General features: G+C 45.1%; 1 protein-coding gene across 4 annotated transcripts in view; it reads left to right on the top strand.

Moving 5' to 3' along the window:
• Window positions 1-16057, top strand: part of NCOA1 (nuclear receptor coactivator 1) — a 299593-nt gene that overhangs the window by 278400 nt on the left and 5136 nt on the right. For all 4 annotated transcript variants that reach the window (XM_040348120.1, XM_040348119.1, XM_040348117.1 and 1 more), the window contains 7 exons: window positions 4603-4753; window positions 7661-7981; window positions 8120-8221; window positions 8908-9322; window positions 11931-12105; window positions 12508-12691; window positions 14846-14923. In XM_040348120.1, coding sequence (XP_040204054.1) covers window positions 4603-4753; window positions 7661-7981; window positions 8120-8221; window positions 8908-9322; window positions 11931-12105; window positions 12508-12691; window positions 14846-14923 — 1426 coding nt within the window. The remainder of the gene's footprint in view (window positions 1-4602; window positions 4754-7660; window positions 7982-8119; window positions 8222-8907; window positions 9323-11930; window positions 12106-12507; window positions 12692-14845; window positions 14924-16057) is intronic.

Genomic DNA, 16057 nt, shown 5'->3' with positions numbered 1-16057 from the left:
GAATGACTAAATTCCTGTGCACGTGTGCAGGAGTTACATCATACCAGGCCGGAAATCAAGGTGGTTGAAGATGCCAAACCCCAGTATACCTTGATATCGGGGTGAATGCATTCAGGTACACATTTTCTGGAGTTACATCATTCCAGGCCATACAATGAAGATGCGGAAAGACACCCAATCCAGCATGCCGTGGTACCACGGCGCAAAAATTCCAGTGCACATTTGCAGGAGTTAAATCATCGCAGGCTGGTAAATCAAGATGGCCAAAGACGCCAAACCCCAAATGCTTCGGTACGGGGGAATAAATATTGATGCACATGCATGGTAGTTGCATCATCCAATGGCAGACAATCAAGATGGGTGAAGACACCAAACCCCAACATGTCTTGGTAACGGCTGAATAAATACTGGTGCACATGCATGGGAGTTGCATCATCCAAGGCAGGACAATCAAGATGGCCAAAGACACCAAACCCCAGCAAGCCTTGGTACCGGGTGAATAAATACTGGTGCACATGCATGGGAGTTACATTTTCCAAGGCAGGACAACCAACATGGCCAAAGGCGCCGGACCGCAGAAATTCCTTGATACTAGGGTGAATAAATTCCGGTGCACATGTGCAGGAATTACATCATACCAGGCCGGCAATCAAGGTGGCTGAAGATGCCAAACCCCAGTATGCCTCGATATCGGGATGACTACATTCATACATACACATTTTCTGGAGTTACATCATTCCAGGCCATACAATCAAGATGTCCGATGACACCCAATCCAGCATGCTTCAGTACCAGGGGTGAATAAATACTGGTTCACATGCATGGGAGTAGCATCATTCGGCCAGACAAGCAAGATGGCCAAAGGCGCCAAACCCCAGTATGTTGGGCAAAATATACAATGCATTGGGGGTATCAGGAGGGGGCAGGGGGTAGGTGAAATTAAAGGGAGGAAGGGGGTTTAGGAGATCCAGTGCAGAGAGAACAAGTCTTTAGGGAGGGTCATGGCACTATATGCTTGTGACAACAGGAAATAGGCGATCATAGCACCAAGATGGCATTGGCGGTAAGAATTTTCACCCACAGCTGCCATATCTTGGGGATTTTGTTTGCTTACCCTGCTTCAAACATTTCATGGTCCTTACCTCTCTCTGGTGATGTCCGGGGCGTGTTTTTTTTGGAGTGCCGTGGGGGAATTTGGAGGGATCTTGGTGCAAAGAAGATTCAATATCATATGGGAAGCCCTCGGTCTATAAAGCATGGGAACACAAAAAAAAAGTGTACTGACAGGCAGCAGCTGGGGAAGGGAGATTACCGCTCCAGGTGGATCAATGGAAATAAATCTCCCCTTTTTGGTCTTTTTAAAACCTTTTTACAATAAAGGCAAATTTTTGAAGTGCGGGTGTCCAAAATCTTCCCTTACCAGACAGGCAGCAGCTGTTGCTTCAAAAACTGGATTTTTCTTAAGGAGCATGCTGATAGAAAGAGATTACTGTGCTGCTTCTCCTTTCACTTTTCAATCACAGGCTGGACGTGGGTCCAGGACAACCTGGGCTCAAAAGAAGTGGCCTAAATATCAGACTGAGGGCATCTAGTGGCAGAAAAAAATGAACTGCAGGGAAATCTCTATATTGAAGGTGAATTTTGCCGCAAAAGCTAGTTTTTGTTATTTTATATATTAATAAGGCTATTCATTTTTATAATATTTTTTTGGCTGGAGTTACACTTGAAGGAGCGTCATCTGCATCAAAACCAACAAGAGAATTCTAGGGCTGTCCTGTGCGGCAGAGCTGTGTAAATCGCAGGATTGGATGGGCAGAAATACAATATCTCTGGCAGATAAAATAGGCAGGCCATGCCCATGTTGCGGTGGCAGCAGCGAAGGAGTTAACCAGCACGCTGCGTCCAGCCTGGTAGAGTCCTATTCGCAGCCGTGTTATTGCTTCCAGCGCAGGCCCTGGCTCCCCACATCTGGTACTCATCTATCACTAAAAGGAGAAACATTTCAGCTCTTGGTTACTATGTGCTCCACGGATTCCCTATCAAAGCCACCTTGTGTTTTCCTGCCACATCGCAGTATTTTATTAGCCAAGCCGGTGCTGGCTGTAATTAGATTTTCATGGAGCCCGATACCTTTCCTATGCGCACACGGGAGCGGATAAACTGTGGGATGCGGGGGACATGATGGGAGGGTGGGGGCTTGGGGCCCCTTGGTCAACTGTGACCTGTTTTAATTCTTTACATATGATGATTTCCATGCAACTTTAGAAACGGATAGGAATTCCTGACGAACGGATTTAACCCTTGTGGCGAAAGAAGGAGCATGTGCTAAGAGAGGTCATATGAGGTCAGAACAGTCAGTAGTGTTGGACACAAACCCATATCTTCCTCTATCCTCCACAACTGTCTGACTATAGATTTGATTACTTAATCTTTGCCAATTGGCTTCTCATTGGTCGCCTATCTCTGAAGTTATTTAAACAATTAGGTGGCAGATTCCTGTAGAGCAACCATTATCTACCAGGGTTCCATGCAACCCTACGGTTCCACCAGAGTTTGTTAGGGGTTATTTGGGCTGTGGTTGATTGACCTCCCATTTCATGGTGCCTGCATAGTTTCGGGGCCAACGCCAGTTGGCAGAGCAAAGCTACAAGACACCAATGTTTTTTGGGCTGTATATAAGGGGGGAATTATTCACACTGGCCACCAATGTAAAGGGCAGTCTTCTTACTGACCACCTCTGTAAGGCGGTCATACTATTTATTGTTTACAACTGTAAGGCAGCCATTTTTCCCACAGGCCATTACAGTAGGGCAGTCATTCTTCCCATTTTCCACCAGTGCAAGGTAGTCATTCTTCCCACAGACCACCACTGTAATGTGGTCAGTCTTCCTACAGACCACCACTGTAAGGTGGTCATTGTTCCCATTGACCACCATTGGAAGGTGATAATTCTTCCCACAGACCACCACTGTAAAGCAGTCATTCTTCTCACTGGTCACCACTGTAAGACAGTCATTCTTCCTGCAGAGCACCACTTTAAAGCAGTCATTGTTCTCATTGACCACCACTGTAAGAAAATAATTCTTCCCATTAACCATTGAGGTAAGATGGATATAGTTGGGGTCAGTGAGAGGAAATGGTGCCCCATTTTTGGTGTCAGTGGAAGGAATAGTGCCCTATTGTTGGTGTAAGTGGCAGGAATAATGCCGCATCGTTGGTGTCAGTGGCAGGAATAATGCCTCAAGGGCCAAATAAAGGCAAGCAAAGGGTTGCATCTGGTCCCAGGGCTGCAGTTTGGAGACCACTGCTCTAGAGATTGCTAGGGGTTCCTCCAGAGCTTGCTAGGGGTTCCTCCAGAGCTTGCTAGGGGTTCCTCCAGAGCTTGCTAGGGGTTCCTCCAGAGATTGTAAGGGGATCCTAGAGAGATTGCTAGGGGTTCCTCCAGACATTCTTAGGAGTTCCTCCAGAGACTGCTAGGGGTTCCTCTAGTCTAAAGACTGCAAGGGGTTCCTCTAGAGATTACTGGGGGTTCCTTGAGAGATTGCTAGGGGTTCCTTGAGAGATTGCTAGGGGTTCCTCGAGAGATTGCAAGGGGTTCCTCCAGAGATTGTCAGGGGTTCCTCCAGAGACTGCTAGGGGTTCCTCCAGAGACTGCTAGGGGTTCCTCGAGAGATTGCTAGGGGTTCCTCGAGAGATTGCTAGGGGTTCCTCGAGAGATTGCTAGGGGTTCCTCCAGAGATTGCTAGGGGTTCCTCGAGAGATTACTAGGGGTTCCTCCAGAGATTGTCAGGTGTTCCTCGAGAGATTGCTAGGGGTTCCTCCAGACATTCTTAGGAGTGTGTGCAGAGACTGCTAGGGGTTCCTCTAGTCTAAATACTGCTAGGGGTTCCTCCAAAGATTGCTAGGGGTTCCTCGAGAGATTACTAGGGGTTCCTCCAGAGATTGTCAGGGGTTCCTTGAGAGATTGCTAGGGGTTCCTCCAGACATTCTTAGGAGTGTGTCCAGAGACAGCTAGGGGTTCTTCAAGAGATTGCTAGGGGTTCCTCCATGAGAGTGCAATATCAGATTGATTCTTTGCCTGCATGGACCATCAATTTAAGGGGTCACTACAGTTTTCACTGTCAGTTTCTTTTCTTGCCAAACGTATAATTTTTATACGATTATTACTGCAGATAATTTTGTTGTATAGAGTGAGTGTGTGTGGTGGGGGGAGGGAGTATTAAGTACACCCCATTCTTTTTTTATATATATTTTCTTTAAAATTCTCGAAAACCTACTGATCACATGAATGCACCGCGAGCTGTAGATATAAAACTTTTTAGTGGAGCTGCTCCAAAACTTGAAAACTTTTCCAAGGGCCATTCTATAGTTATGAGGTTGAAAAGACTGTTTTAATTATTTGATGCACAATGCAGTTGGGCAAATGTATTGAGATGAGGGGTAAGGTCACCCTACACACAATATAATGAATATAGACAATGTATGTGTGAAACCAGGCCACTTCTCTTTATTTCATGTCATTTATTGGGTTCTGCTGCCCTCTGCCATGGCTGGCTGTGCCTCCAGCTCCTCTTATCTCTTCTGTTTTGTCTTCCTCTCTAGGATTGATGATTTTCTGTGTCCTCCCACCACCATGGAAGGACAGAATGACGAGAAGATCCTGCTGGAACAGCTCGTGTCCTTCCTCAGCGGCAAAGACGAGACAGAACTGGCCGAGCTAGACCGGGCCCTCGGGATCGACAAGCTAGTGCAGGTATGGAGGGCTTCTCCGGCCTGGAGATGGGCCTGTGGTAGGGATAGACCTTCAGCTTTGGAGGCCAGTGCAGCCGAGCATGCAGTAATTGTTATGTCAGCTGACAAGACACAACCGAAGAGCACCTACAGATAGTTAACCAGTAAAGTCACACTAAACATTAGGATGTCTTTTATGTGGATACCATCAACCAAAACTCCCCAACCAAATATGTTATTGCATATGTTCCTGTAATGTCAATAATGCTATTCTTTCCTGCATTCAATTAAGTACCTAATGATCATGCCAGCAGGGTACTTAACTTCCTATGGTGAAAACACTTACCCATTTCAGCTGTGGGGTTGCCACCCTTCCCCGTGTGCTCTTCAGTTCTACTGCAGTCAAAGCAGTAATGTTGCTACTGGAACATGCAAATGTCCACAGAAAAGTGCATACAAAAGTCTACAGTCTGTGCACAAGGCAGCAAAAGAAAGAATGAAAGTATCACTAATGCCGCGTACACATGATCGGACATTCCGTACCAAGTGGAAGTGAAGGAGATGTGACCCTTATGCCCCATACACACGAGTGGAATTTCCGCCAGCAAAAGTCTGATGTGAGCTTTTCATCAGAAATTTCGACCGCGTGTAGGCTCCATCAGTATTTAGCTGTTGTAATTTCCGCCAGCAAAAGTTTGAGAGCAGGTTCTCAAATTTTCCGACGGAAATAATTTGTGTGCATGCAAGCCAAGCTTGAGCGGAATTCTGTCGGAAAAAACATTCAACTTTTTTCCAATTCCGCTCGTGTGTACAGGGCATAAGTATCAAGAAAGCATGGAGTGGCATCTGGGTTTGCTACTTTGGCATAGTGTGAAGGGGTTGTACCTGAACTATGGTCGAGGCTTAGCTGTCAACCACTCATCTGAAGACCTTTAGCCCTTATGCCGTGTACAGACAATCGGACATTCCGACAACAAAACCGTGGATTTTTTTCCGACAGGTGTTGGCTCAAACTTGTCTTGCATACACACGGTCACACAAATGTTGTTGGAAATTGCAAACGTCAAGAACGCGGGGACGTACAACACTACAATGAGCCGAGAAAAATTAAGTTCAAAGATTCCGAGCATTCATCGACTTGATTCCGAGCACATGCGTTGAATTGATTCTAAACATGCGTAGAATTTTTGTGAGTTGAATTGTGTACACACGGTCGGAATTTCCGACAAGAACTTTTGTTGTCGGGAAATTTGAGAACCAGCTCTCAAATTTTTGTTGTCGGAAATTTCGACAGCAAATGTCCGATGGAGCGTACACATGGTCGGATTTTCCGACAACAAGCTCACATCGAACATTTGTTGTCGGATATTCTGACCGTGTGTACGCAGCATTACAGTGCTCCAAGACATTTTCTAATATTAAATTGTACAGGTAACTGCTCAGCTACAGTACCTTGCCTATTTGGCAAAGCAGTACAAAGACTTAAGGTGACCTCTGTCTGAAAATTGGGAGGATACCAAGACAGTAGGGTAGTACCAGGGCCAGCTGAGGGGGGCAGATGAGGCAGCTGTTTTAAGTACTTCATCAGAAAAGGGGCACAAAAAGGGCACAATTTGGCCTTTTGGCTGTGGTTGGTGAAGGACTTGGTGGAACTTGGTGACCCTGATAGTCTAGCTAAGGCAGAGTTTCTAAACTAGGGTTCTTCCAGAGGTTGCTAGGGGTTCCTTGAGCAATAAGCAACTTCTGCCTCCCACTGACACCATTGATCTTCTTAGCTATCTGTAAGGGGGTAATTCTTCCCATCGACCACAAGTGTAAGGAGTATTCTTCCCACTGACCATCACACTAATGTATCATGACTTGTAGATGTAGTAGTACTTTTTAGCAGGGGTGCCCTGGGACTGGAAAGTTACTTAATAGGTTACACTGTGTTGAAAAGGTTAAGAAAGGCTGATCTAAGGGTTCTCATTCAACAGCAAAAGCAAATTAAAGGCAACCTGCGCCATTTGGGAAACTGTCAAAAATAACACTAAATTTGGTTGAAACCAAACTCCAAATTTTGGAATCATCTCTAACAAAGACCAATAAGGATAGCCAAAGTGCAGTAACTTAGAACTACATAATAAAAATTGTATGAACGCCAACTTCAGAAAAAGTGAAATGTGATTGATTTTTATGGGTAGCCACAAATTGCACATAATTAGTTGTTTTTGTACTGGCCTACTGAATGTGATTTTTGAGCCCAGCTGTCTAATAATAATAGTTTATGGCAGCCTTTCAACAACCTTTTTACCCCAGAGGAACCCTCAAAATAATTTTCAGGTCTCGAAGAACCCCTGCTAAAACCAATTCATTGGTGGTTAGTAAGTAAAATGTCCCTTACATTGGTGACCAGTGGGTAAAATGCCCCTTATATTGGTGATCAGTGGGTAAAATGCCACTTACATTGGTGGCCAGTGGGAAAAATTCCCATTACGTTGGTGGCCGGTGGGAAAAATTGCCCTTACATTAGTGGCCAGTGGAAAAAATTCCCCATTACATTGGTGGTCAGTGGGAAGAATTTTCCTTACATTGGTGGCCAGTGGGTAAAATGCCCTTTACATTGGTGACCAGCAGTGTTCATTTTGATGTCAAATTTCGATTTAGTTTTAGTCAGGGCTTTTTTTCTCAAACAATAGGTGCTGGAACTCAACCATGACCCCCCAAAACCTCTCCACCCAGACACACCCTCATAATCACATCAAATAATGGACGTGGTCAGTCAAATTTCACAAACAGTAGGAGGGTCTTAAAGGGGCATTAAATACCAGGATTGTGTAGAAATTATGAGTCTATGGCATTTCTAAAATGTAGAGGTCTAGTGGTTGTGACTACCAGGGATTTATAAACTTACACTGATATATGTTTCTCTTATAATTTTCTCCCCCAGGGAGGTGGTCTGGATGTGGTCACTGACAGATTCCAACAGCAGGCTCCTGTGGCCCAGGTATTGATGGACCAGAAGCAGGGTCTCTATCATCAAGCTTACCAAGCTGCCTCACCCAACCCGGGCCTCGCCGGGCACTTCTCCAACATGGTCAGACAGAAGAATACGTATGGGCCTGTACCAGTCCAGGTGCCACCCCCACAACAGAGAGGGCCCTATCCCAACGTCATGAACATGCAACCCCGACAGGCCATGGCTCGTCCTGGAACAGCATCCAATCAACTCCGACTACAGCTCCAGCAGAGGTTACAGGGTCAGCAACAGGTAATATGTCACATATATCATGTATGTGGCCCAGTTATACTCAGAGAAGGCCTTTTTTTTCTGCAGATGTATCCTGTATTGACAGCTCTGAGTGCAATACATGCTGATGTGTTCTTGTTTTAATGGATAACATTGCAGATTCTGCACCAGAACCGGCAGGCCATCCTTAGCCAGTTCGGTGTTGGGAACGCGGTGCAGATGGGGATGAGGCCAGCCATGCAACAAGCCATCACTTCTCAGGTAACACAAAAGATCCAAGAAATGTCTTTGATTTCTGATTGGTTGCAGTGGGTTAATATTGCAGGTGTACTTGTTATATTAAATAAGATTGGTTAGAGGTAGGCAGTGTTTCCCTTCTGCCTTTAGAGAGGGTGGTGGTTATCAGTTAATTAATTCACAGTATTTTGCATTATTGGTGATAAGCTGCCCACAGCCAGAAGCACAGGAAGGTAATATGGTAAAGACGTAGATTGTGTTTCACTCAAGCCCGAAATTGGGTCACCTTTGGAATGTCAGGGTGCTAGAAGCCAGCAAGGGTTCATCCTCTACCCAAAAAGCCACACAAATCCAGATAGGAAGAGAGCCGGCGGCACTCGGTGAAGGATTCAAATGCTCACAGTCTTTATGGAATAGGACAAAGTGAACAGAGCATTCTATCTAGGAGCCCCTCCCATAACACGTTTCACTTACAACCTGGGCTTAATTCTAGTGGTAACTCTACAGGTAAGCCCATGTTGTGGGTGAAATTCATATTCAGAGAGGTCCTAGATGGAGGCGCTTTGTTTGGATCAATTAAGGTTGTCAGCATTTGAATTATTTACAGCGTTCCGCCAGCCTCCTATTATAGGATTATGTCAGAGGGAAATGGTTGGTAGTTATGGCAGGCAAACATGCATGTATAATCTTGTCCATTTTGGTATTCACAGCCCCCATTGAATGCTCAGATGCTGGCCCAGCGCCAGCGAGAACTGTACAGCCAGCAGCACCGACAGCAGCAACTCATGCAGCAGAGAGCCATGCTAATGAGGCAGCAGAACTTCAACAACAACCTTCCCCAACAGGGAGGTCTGCCTGTCAACATGGTGGCTTCCAGGCTGCCACAAGGCCCTCCTCAGCAGTTCCCTTACCCCCACAGTTATGGTACAAACCCCGTCAACCCTCCCCCATCCACCAGCCCTTTCTCGCCTATGGCCACGACCCCCGAGGCAACGCTGCCCAACCGCACAGGGGCGGGCAGAGGCGGTATGGTGAACAGAGGCATGATGGGAAACGTCGGAGGGCAGTTTGGCAATGGGATCAATACACAGATGCAGCAGAATGTCTTTCAGTACTCAACAGCAGGTATGAGCACAATACTATTACTAAACCTTAACCTCATTAAAAGAACACTTCCCTCCTACCAACATTTTAATTGTGTCCTCTCTCGGCATAACAATGAGTCCTATCCAAAAGGTAAGACATAGGACAAATCCGGGTGCAAGTAGTTGTTAATCATCATTGTCTACAAAGGCCATTATTATTACATTTTGTATGTTGAATTGCACCAGGGGCACAGTCAGGAGCACCTTAAAGTCCTGATGAAGCTGTGAAGACAGGTGAAATCTGTTAGGGGGGGATAGAAAAAAGATGTAGCTAGGAAGAGATACTAAGGAGGCCAGAATATTTATGGATACAGAAAGTAATAGAAAAGAAATAGACACAAGCTGAAGAAGAGATTAAAAAAATATATATTTTTAAATAATAATAATAATAATAAACAATTAAATTACATTAAAATAATATATATATATATATATATATATATATATATATATATATATATATATATTATATTAATACTAATAAAGAGATACAGTAAAGTGTTATAACAGGTTCAAGATGAAAAGTTAAAATTAGGGGACCCCAATATGGTTTCACCTCCTAGAATTGAGAATGCAAACAAATTGGACAATAAAAATGAAAAGGATTTTAAGGTCTCTTATTTTGTAGACTTGCAAATTATTCATGCATGTCCTGTTTATTACGCTAAATGCTAAATATCTTAACCACCAGTTACTAAGTAATGACTGTGAATAGGAACAAAGACCACTCCAGATGGAAATTGACCATTTGACCTGTGGTTGACCTTTTATCTTCACCTGTCCTCCTTTTGATCTGCAGTTGACCTCCTCCTGATCTGCAGTTGACATTCTTCTGATGTGCAGTTAACCTTCATCCGGTTTCAAGTTGACCTCCTTCAGATCTGCAGTTGACCTCCTTCTGATGTCCATTTGGCCTCTTTGGATCTTCAGTTGATCGCCTTATAATCTTCAGCTGGCTGACCCCTTTCTGATCCCCATTTGACCTCCTTCTAATCCCCATTTGACCTTCTTCTGATATCCAGCTGGCCTCCTTCAGATCTGCAGCTGGCCTCCTTCAGATCTGCAGCTGGCCTCCTTCTGATCTGTAGTGGACCTCCTTCTGATCTGCAGTGGACCTCCTTCTGATCTGTAGTGGACCTCCTTCTGATCTGCAGTGGACCTCCTTCTGATCTACAGTGGACCTCCTTCTGATCTGCAGTGGACCTCCTTCTGATCTGCAGTGGACCTCCTTCTGATCTGCAGTTGACCTCTTTCTGATCTGCAGTGGACCTCATTCTGATCTGCAGTGGACCTCCTTCTGATCTGCAGTGGACCTCCTTCTGATCTGCAGTTGACCTCTTTCTGATCTGCAGTTGACCTCTTTCTGATCTGCAGTTGACCTCTTTCTGATCTGCAGTTGACCTCCTTCTGATCTGCAGTTGACCTCCTTCTGATCTGCAGTTGACATTCTTCTGATGTGCAGTTGACATTCTTCTGATGTGCAGTTGACCTCCTTCTGATCTGCAGTTGACCTCCTTCTGATCTGCAGTTGACCTCCTTCTGATCTGCAGTTGACCTCCTTCTGATCTGCAGTTGACCTCCTTCTGATCTGCAGTTGACATTCTTCTGATGTGCAGTTAACCTTCATCTGATGTGCAGTTAACCTTCATCTGGTTTCAAGTTGACCTCCTTCAGATCTGCAGTTGACCTCCTTCAGATCTGCAGTTGACCTCCTTCAGATCTGCAGTTGACCTCCTTCTGATCTCCAGTTGGCCTCTTTGGATCTGCAGTTGATTGCCTTTTAATCTTCAGCTGACTGACCCCTTTCTGATCCCCAATTGGCCTCCTTCAGACCTGCAGTTGACCTCCTTCTGATCTCCAGTTGGCCTCTTTGGATCTGCAGTTGATTGCCTTTTAATCTTCAGCTGGCTGACCCCTTTCTGATCCCCAGTTGGCCTCCTTCAGACCTGCAGTTGACCTTCTTCTGATCTGTAGTTGACTTCCTTCTGATCTGCAGTTGGCCTCCTTCAGGACTGCACTTGCTGTCCTTCTGACCTGCTTTTGAAATACTTTAAGCAGCATTTACATACTCACCAACATTATGGTTGCAGATCCCTGGACACTGTTCACCTGCTCATGACCCGCTATTCGTCCACCCATTTTTCTGTTGGAACACCCACTTTCTGAGTTGGTCTCACCCAGACCCATACTCTAAATATGCAGGACCAGCTATCTTTTCCACTTAGGTTGTACCCAACCCTCACCTCTGCATGCTCAGTAACTTAAATAAAGTTGATGCCGTTGTCCCAGGACACAGCATTGGCTGAACCAAGTAACTGCTATACTTGCAGAGAAATGTAGATTTGAGTTTGAAAAGCACAACACGAGTGTCAAGCAGCTGAAATTCTTCCCAAAGGCACTGTGGGAAAAGTAAAAAAGTAATTTGTACTGTATCCTATTGTGGGAAAATGAAATGTATTTCCCCAGAGTGTTGATTTTTATTGTTAAACTTTCTATTGTAGTGAACTGCCTATTTCTTGCACAGATGGCTGGAAGACGAGTTGAAATTGTTGCAGCGAAATGACAGTCTGTCTGTTGTCACCCCGCAGGAATCAACCAGCAAGGGGATCCCACGTTTGCTCCATCTCTCAGCCCCACCAGCCCTCTGATGTCCCCTCGCATCACGCCATCTCAGAGCCCCATGCTCCAGCAGACGCCATCCACGCCGGGGTATCAGTCGCCTGACCTGAAGAACTGGCAGCAAAGCGCGCTGGGAAACTCCAGGTGAGAGCCAGGCACCAAGTGTCCTGTAATAAAGACCAATCACTGAAGCTCTCTCTCCTTGTGCAGGGTGACTGGTCCTGTCTCTGCCCCTTCCTGTAGTTTTCTGTAGTGGGTGGAGCTGGTATTATAGTTGTTATACGGTAATAAGTGCAACCTTACTCGTCTTGATGGTTAAGCTCCACCAACTGCTGGCATCTAAGGCACACTCACTTAATATTTAAATGGATTTTAGCAGGGCTTAGCCATGAAGTCAGAGAAAGTCAGGCTCCAGTAACAAACTGAAACTACCGGTAACCTTACTGTAATTGCACTGTTTTTTCATGTATGGCTTGGTGGAGTTTATCCAAAAGCAGACTTTTTTTGGTGGTGTAACTTAAAGATACTTCTTTTTTACATACACAGCGTTTTTGGCCAGACGGGACAGAACCAGCCGGCTCAAGGCCAGCAGGGAATGTACAATAACATGAGCATCACCGTGTCCATGGGCGGAGCCAACAATGGGGTGCAGAATGTGAACCAGATGACGGGTCAGATGCAGATGGGCTCCCTTCCCATGCAGAGCATGAACAGCATGTGTACGGAACAGGTATGTCACCCAGACGCTAGAGGGCTCTGCTGGGTTTACATTGATACTCATGTGCCTAGGGCCTCCATAGATTTTTTGATATATATACATATACTGTGTGTATGTATGTGTATGTGTGTGTATATATATATATATATATATATATATATATACTGTATATATATATATATTTCCTGTACTTATATGCTGAAATTGGAAATGATTATGTACCACTTAAGGGTATAAGTTAGGCAAGGGCCATATAGGCAAAGGTTTGTGGACACCTGACCAATGGATATCCCATTCCAAAACAAATGTGACCCTCCCCCCACCAATCCCTTGTGGTTATAACAGTCCTCATTCTTCTAGGAAAGTTTGGATGGTCCCCAGGTCTTGTACAGTCAGTTGTGCATACAAGCTTAGCACACCAGTCATGTACAATAACTTAGGAAGGATGGGTCATCAGTTGTATTCAATAATGTATGAAGGATAAATCGCCATTCTTGTACAATTACCTGGTGGCCAACACTGGACACCAGTGTTGTTATTACTTATAAAGAATGGGCTACTTCTCTTCTTGTACAATAACTCAGTAAGGATGGGTCACTAGTCTTTTACAATAACTTAGGATGATTGGGTCACCAGTGTTGTATGATCACTTATAAAGGATGTCTCACCAGTCATCTTGTACAATAACTTAGTAAGTATGGATCACTAGTCTTGCATGATAACTTAGGAAAGATGGCTTGTACAATAATTTAGTAGGGCTGGGTCACCAGCCTTGTACAATAAATTGGGAAAGGTGGTTCACCAGTGTTGTACAATAACGTACTAAACTTGGGTCACCAGTCTCCTTGTACAATAATGCAGTAAGGATTGGTTACTAGTCTTGTACAATAACGTAAGGAGAATGGGTCACCACTGGTGACCCAATCAATTATGATGGATGGGTCACTAGTCTTCTTGTCCAATAACTTAGTAAGGATGGGTCACTAGCCTTGCACGATAACTTGGGAAAGATGGATGATCCATCTTGTACAATAACCTAGTAAGGATGGGTCACTAGTCTTGTACAATACCTTAGGAATGATTGATCACCACCAGTCATATACAATAGCTTAGGAAGGATGGATTGGATAGCCAGCCTTGTATATTAACTTAGGAAGAATGGGAAACCAGTGTCGTGTAATCACTTAGCAAGGATTGGTCACTAGTCTTATACAATAACTTAGGACGGATGGGTCACCAGTCTTGTACAATCACTTAGGATGGTTAGATGACTAGTCTTGTACAATAACTTAGAAAGGATAGGTCTCCCATCCTGTACAACATTTTTGGAAGGAAGAGTCACTAGTCTTGTATAATCACTAAGGAATAAAGAGTCAGCCTTGTACAATAGGTTGGTCTTCAGTCTTGTATAATCATTTAGGAAGGATGGGTGACCAGCCTTGTACAATAACTTGGGTCACCAGGGTTGAGATCAGAGCTCTGTGGACACCTGAGTTCCTCCATACCAAACTGGTCAGACCATGTCTTTATGGAACTGGCTTTGTACACAGGGGCACAGTTATGCTAGAACAGAAACAAATCTTCCCCAAACTGTTGTTAAGAGGACTAAAATGTCTTTGTATACTGTAACATAACTGGAAACACCTGCACTTGATCAATTGGAGGGATGCCTACATACTTTCGATCCTTTAGTAGCTGTTAAGGCAGGGGCGGACTGACCATTTGCACTCTCGGGCCACTAGGGGGCCCCATCAAGCTTGCCAGACTCAATAAAACCAGGGACAGTATGTAAAAATCTGTGTTTTTTTTTTATATCCTTACTTGATATGTCCGAAACCGACATGCTTTTGATGTGAAAATCCTGAGATTTTAGCTGCCCCGCCTCTGCACTGCCTCCTGGCGTGGTGGCCATCTGTAAGCCCAGGGGCCCCATAATCTTCTATTGCCCGGGGGCCCCATGAGTTGTCAGACCACCCCTGTGTTAAGGTTAGGTAATCTTTTGGCCATACTGGGAACTCTGAGCTAAGTTTGATCAAAGGCCAAACTTCCACCAGTAAATTGGGAAACTTAAAAGTACCATCATGCCCCTTCCCATGTAACCAACACAAACTGTCCCATTTAGTGGTCCTAATTGCTTAAAGACCTCTTTTGCCATCTTTATTACAGCAGGTGAATGATCCATCTCTTAGAACAAGCGGAATGTACTCAACAGACCTGCTAAAGACGGATCCAGATACAGGACAGGTATGCATTGTAAAGGATAAGTGAGCATTTAACACACCTTTGCAGCAGTATATACCCAGGAAAACCACGGAACATTGCAAGTATTTTTTTTCTTTCTTCTGCTGTCCCCCAAGAGCTGAAATTCTTAGGACCCGTACACACCATTGGATCTATCTGCTGAAAACGGTCCGCCGGACCGTTTTCAGCGGACAGATCCGCTGCGTCCGCTGCCGGATTTCTATCTGATGGTTGTACACACCATCAGACAGAAATCCGCGCGTAAACAATACGCGGGGCGTGGCCGCGCCGTCGCGACGACGATGACGCGGCCCTGGAAGTTCAAAGCTTGCACGCATGCGTCGAATCAGTACGACGCATGCGAGGGATAGTGGTCGGTCGGATGTGTCCGGTGAGTCTGTACAGACGACCGAACACATCCGACGGACTGGTTCCCAGCAGATAGATTTCTTAGCATGCTAAGAAATTTTTTTCCGCTGGAAACTGTCCGATCCGCGGGACAATTGTCCGCTCGGGCTTACACACGACCGGATCTGTCCGCTGGAACTGGTCCGGCGGACCAGTTTCAGCAGATTGATCCGGTCGTGTGTACGGGGCCTGAGAGGTTCTGCCAATTCACCTTTTCTTCCTTTAACTTGAGAAAAGCCCCCCAGCATCCCTTTAAGGTTCACAACCTCCTTTCATTCCGTCTGTCTCTACAAGGCAAAGTGACAGGTCCTCTTGCTAGCCCATATCCACTGATACTTACCATTGTCATGCTACCACAGCATTCTGTTTATCTGTTGGTACCCCTTGAAAATACACAGGCTTTCTGAGTATAGGGGAGCTCTGACATGGAGCTTACACAGCTTTCCAGTATGAATGAAACAGTGGGGAATACATGGGTAAGATGAGCATTAGCAGATAGAGGGCAAGGGAGGGGGCTATCAAGAGAACCTTGATCCTGTCAATTTGCACTGAATGGCAACATGTTCTCATTAAAGTACATAGCAATCCATTGCCAACCTGCTTCTGAAAAGGGTGGCTGCTCGTCTGTGTCCTCTTTCAAGCATGCAACAAATGAAAGCCCTGAGGAAACTTAAAACTTGTTATCTCCTTACTTGTTCTGGGGCAGTGACTCAAAGTTTGGAAACCATC

The sequence above is a fragment of the Rana temporaria genome, chromosome 4 (assembly GCF_905171775.1).
Source record: "Rana temporaria chromosome 4, aRanTem1.1, whole genome shotgun sequence".
Lineage (NCBI taxonomy): Eukaryota > Metazoa > Chordata > Amphibia > Anura > Ranidae > Rana > Rana temporaria.
Note: the sequence above shows the minus strand (reverse complement) of the source record. Positions and strands in the feature narration are given on the sequence as shown.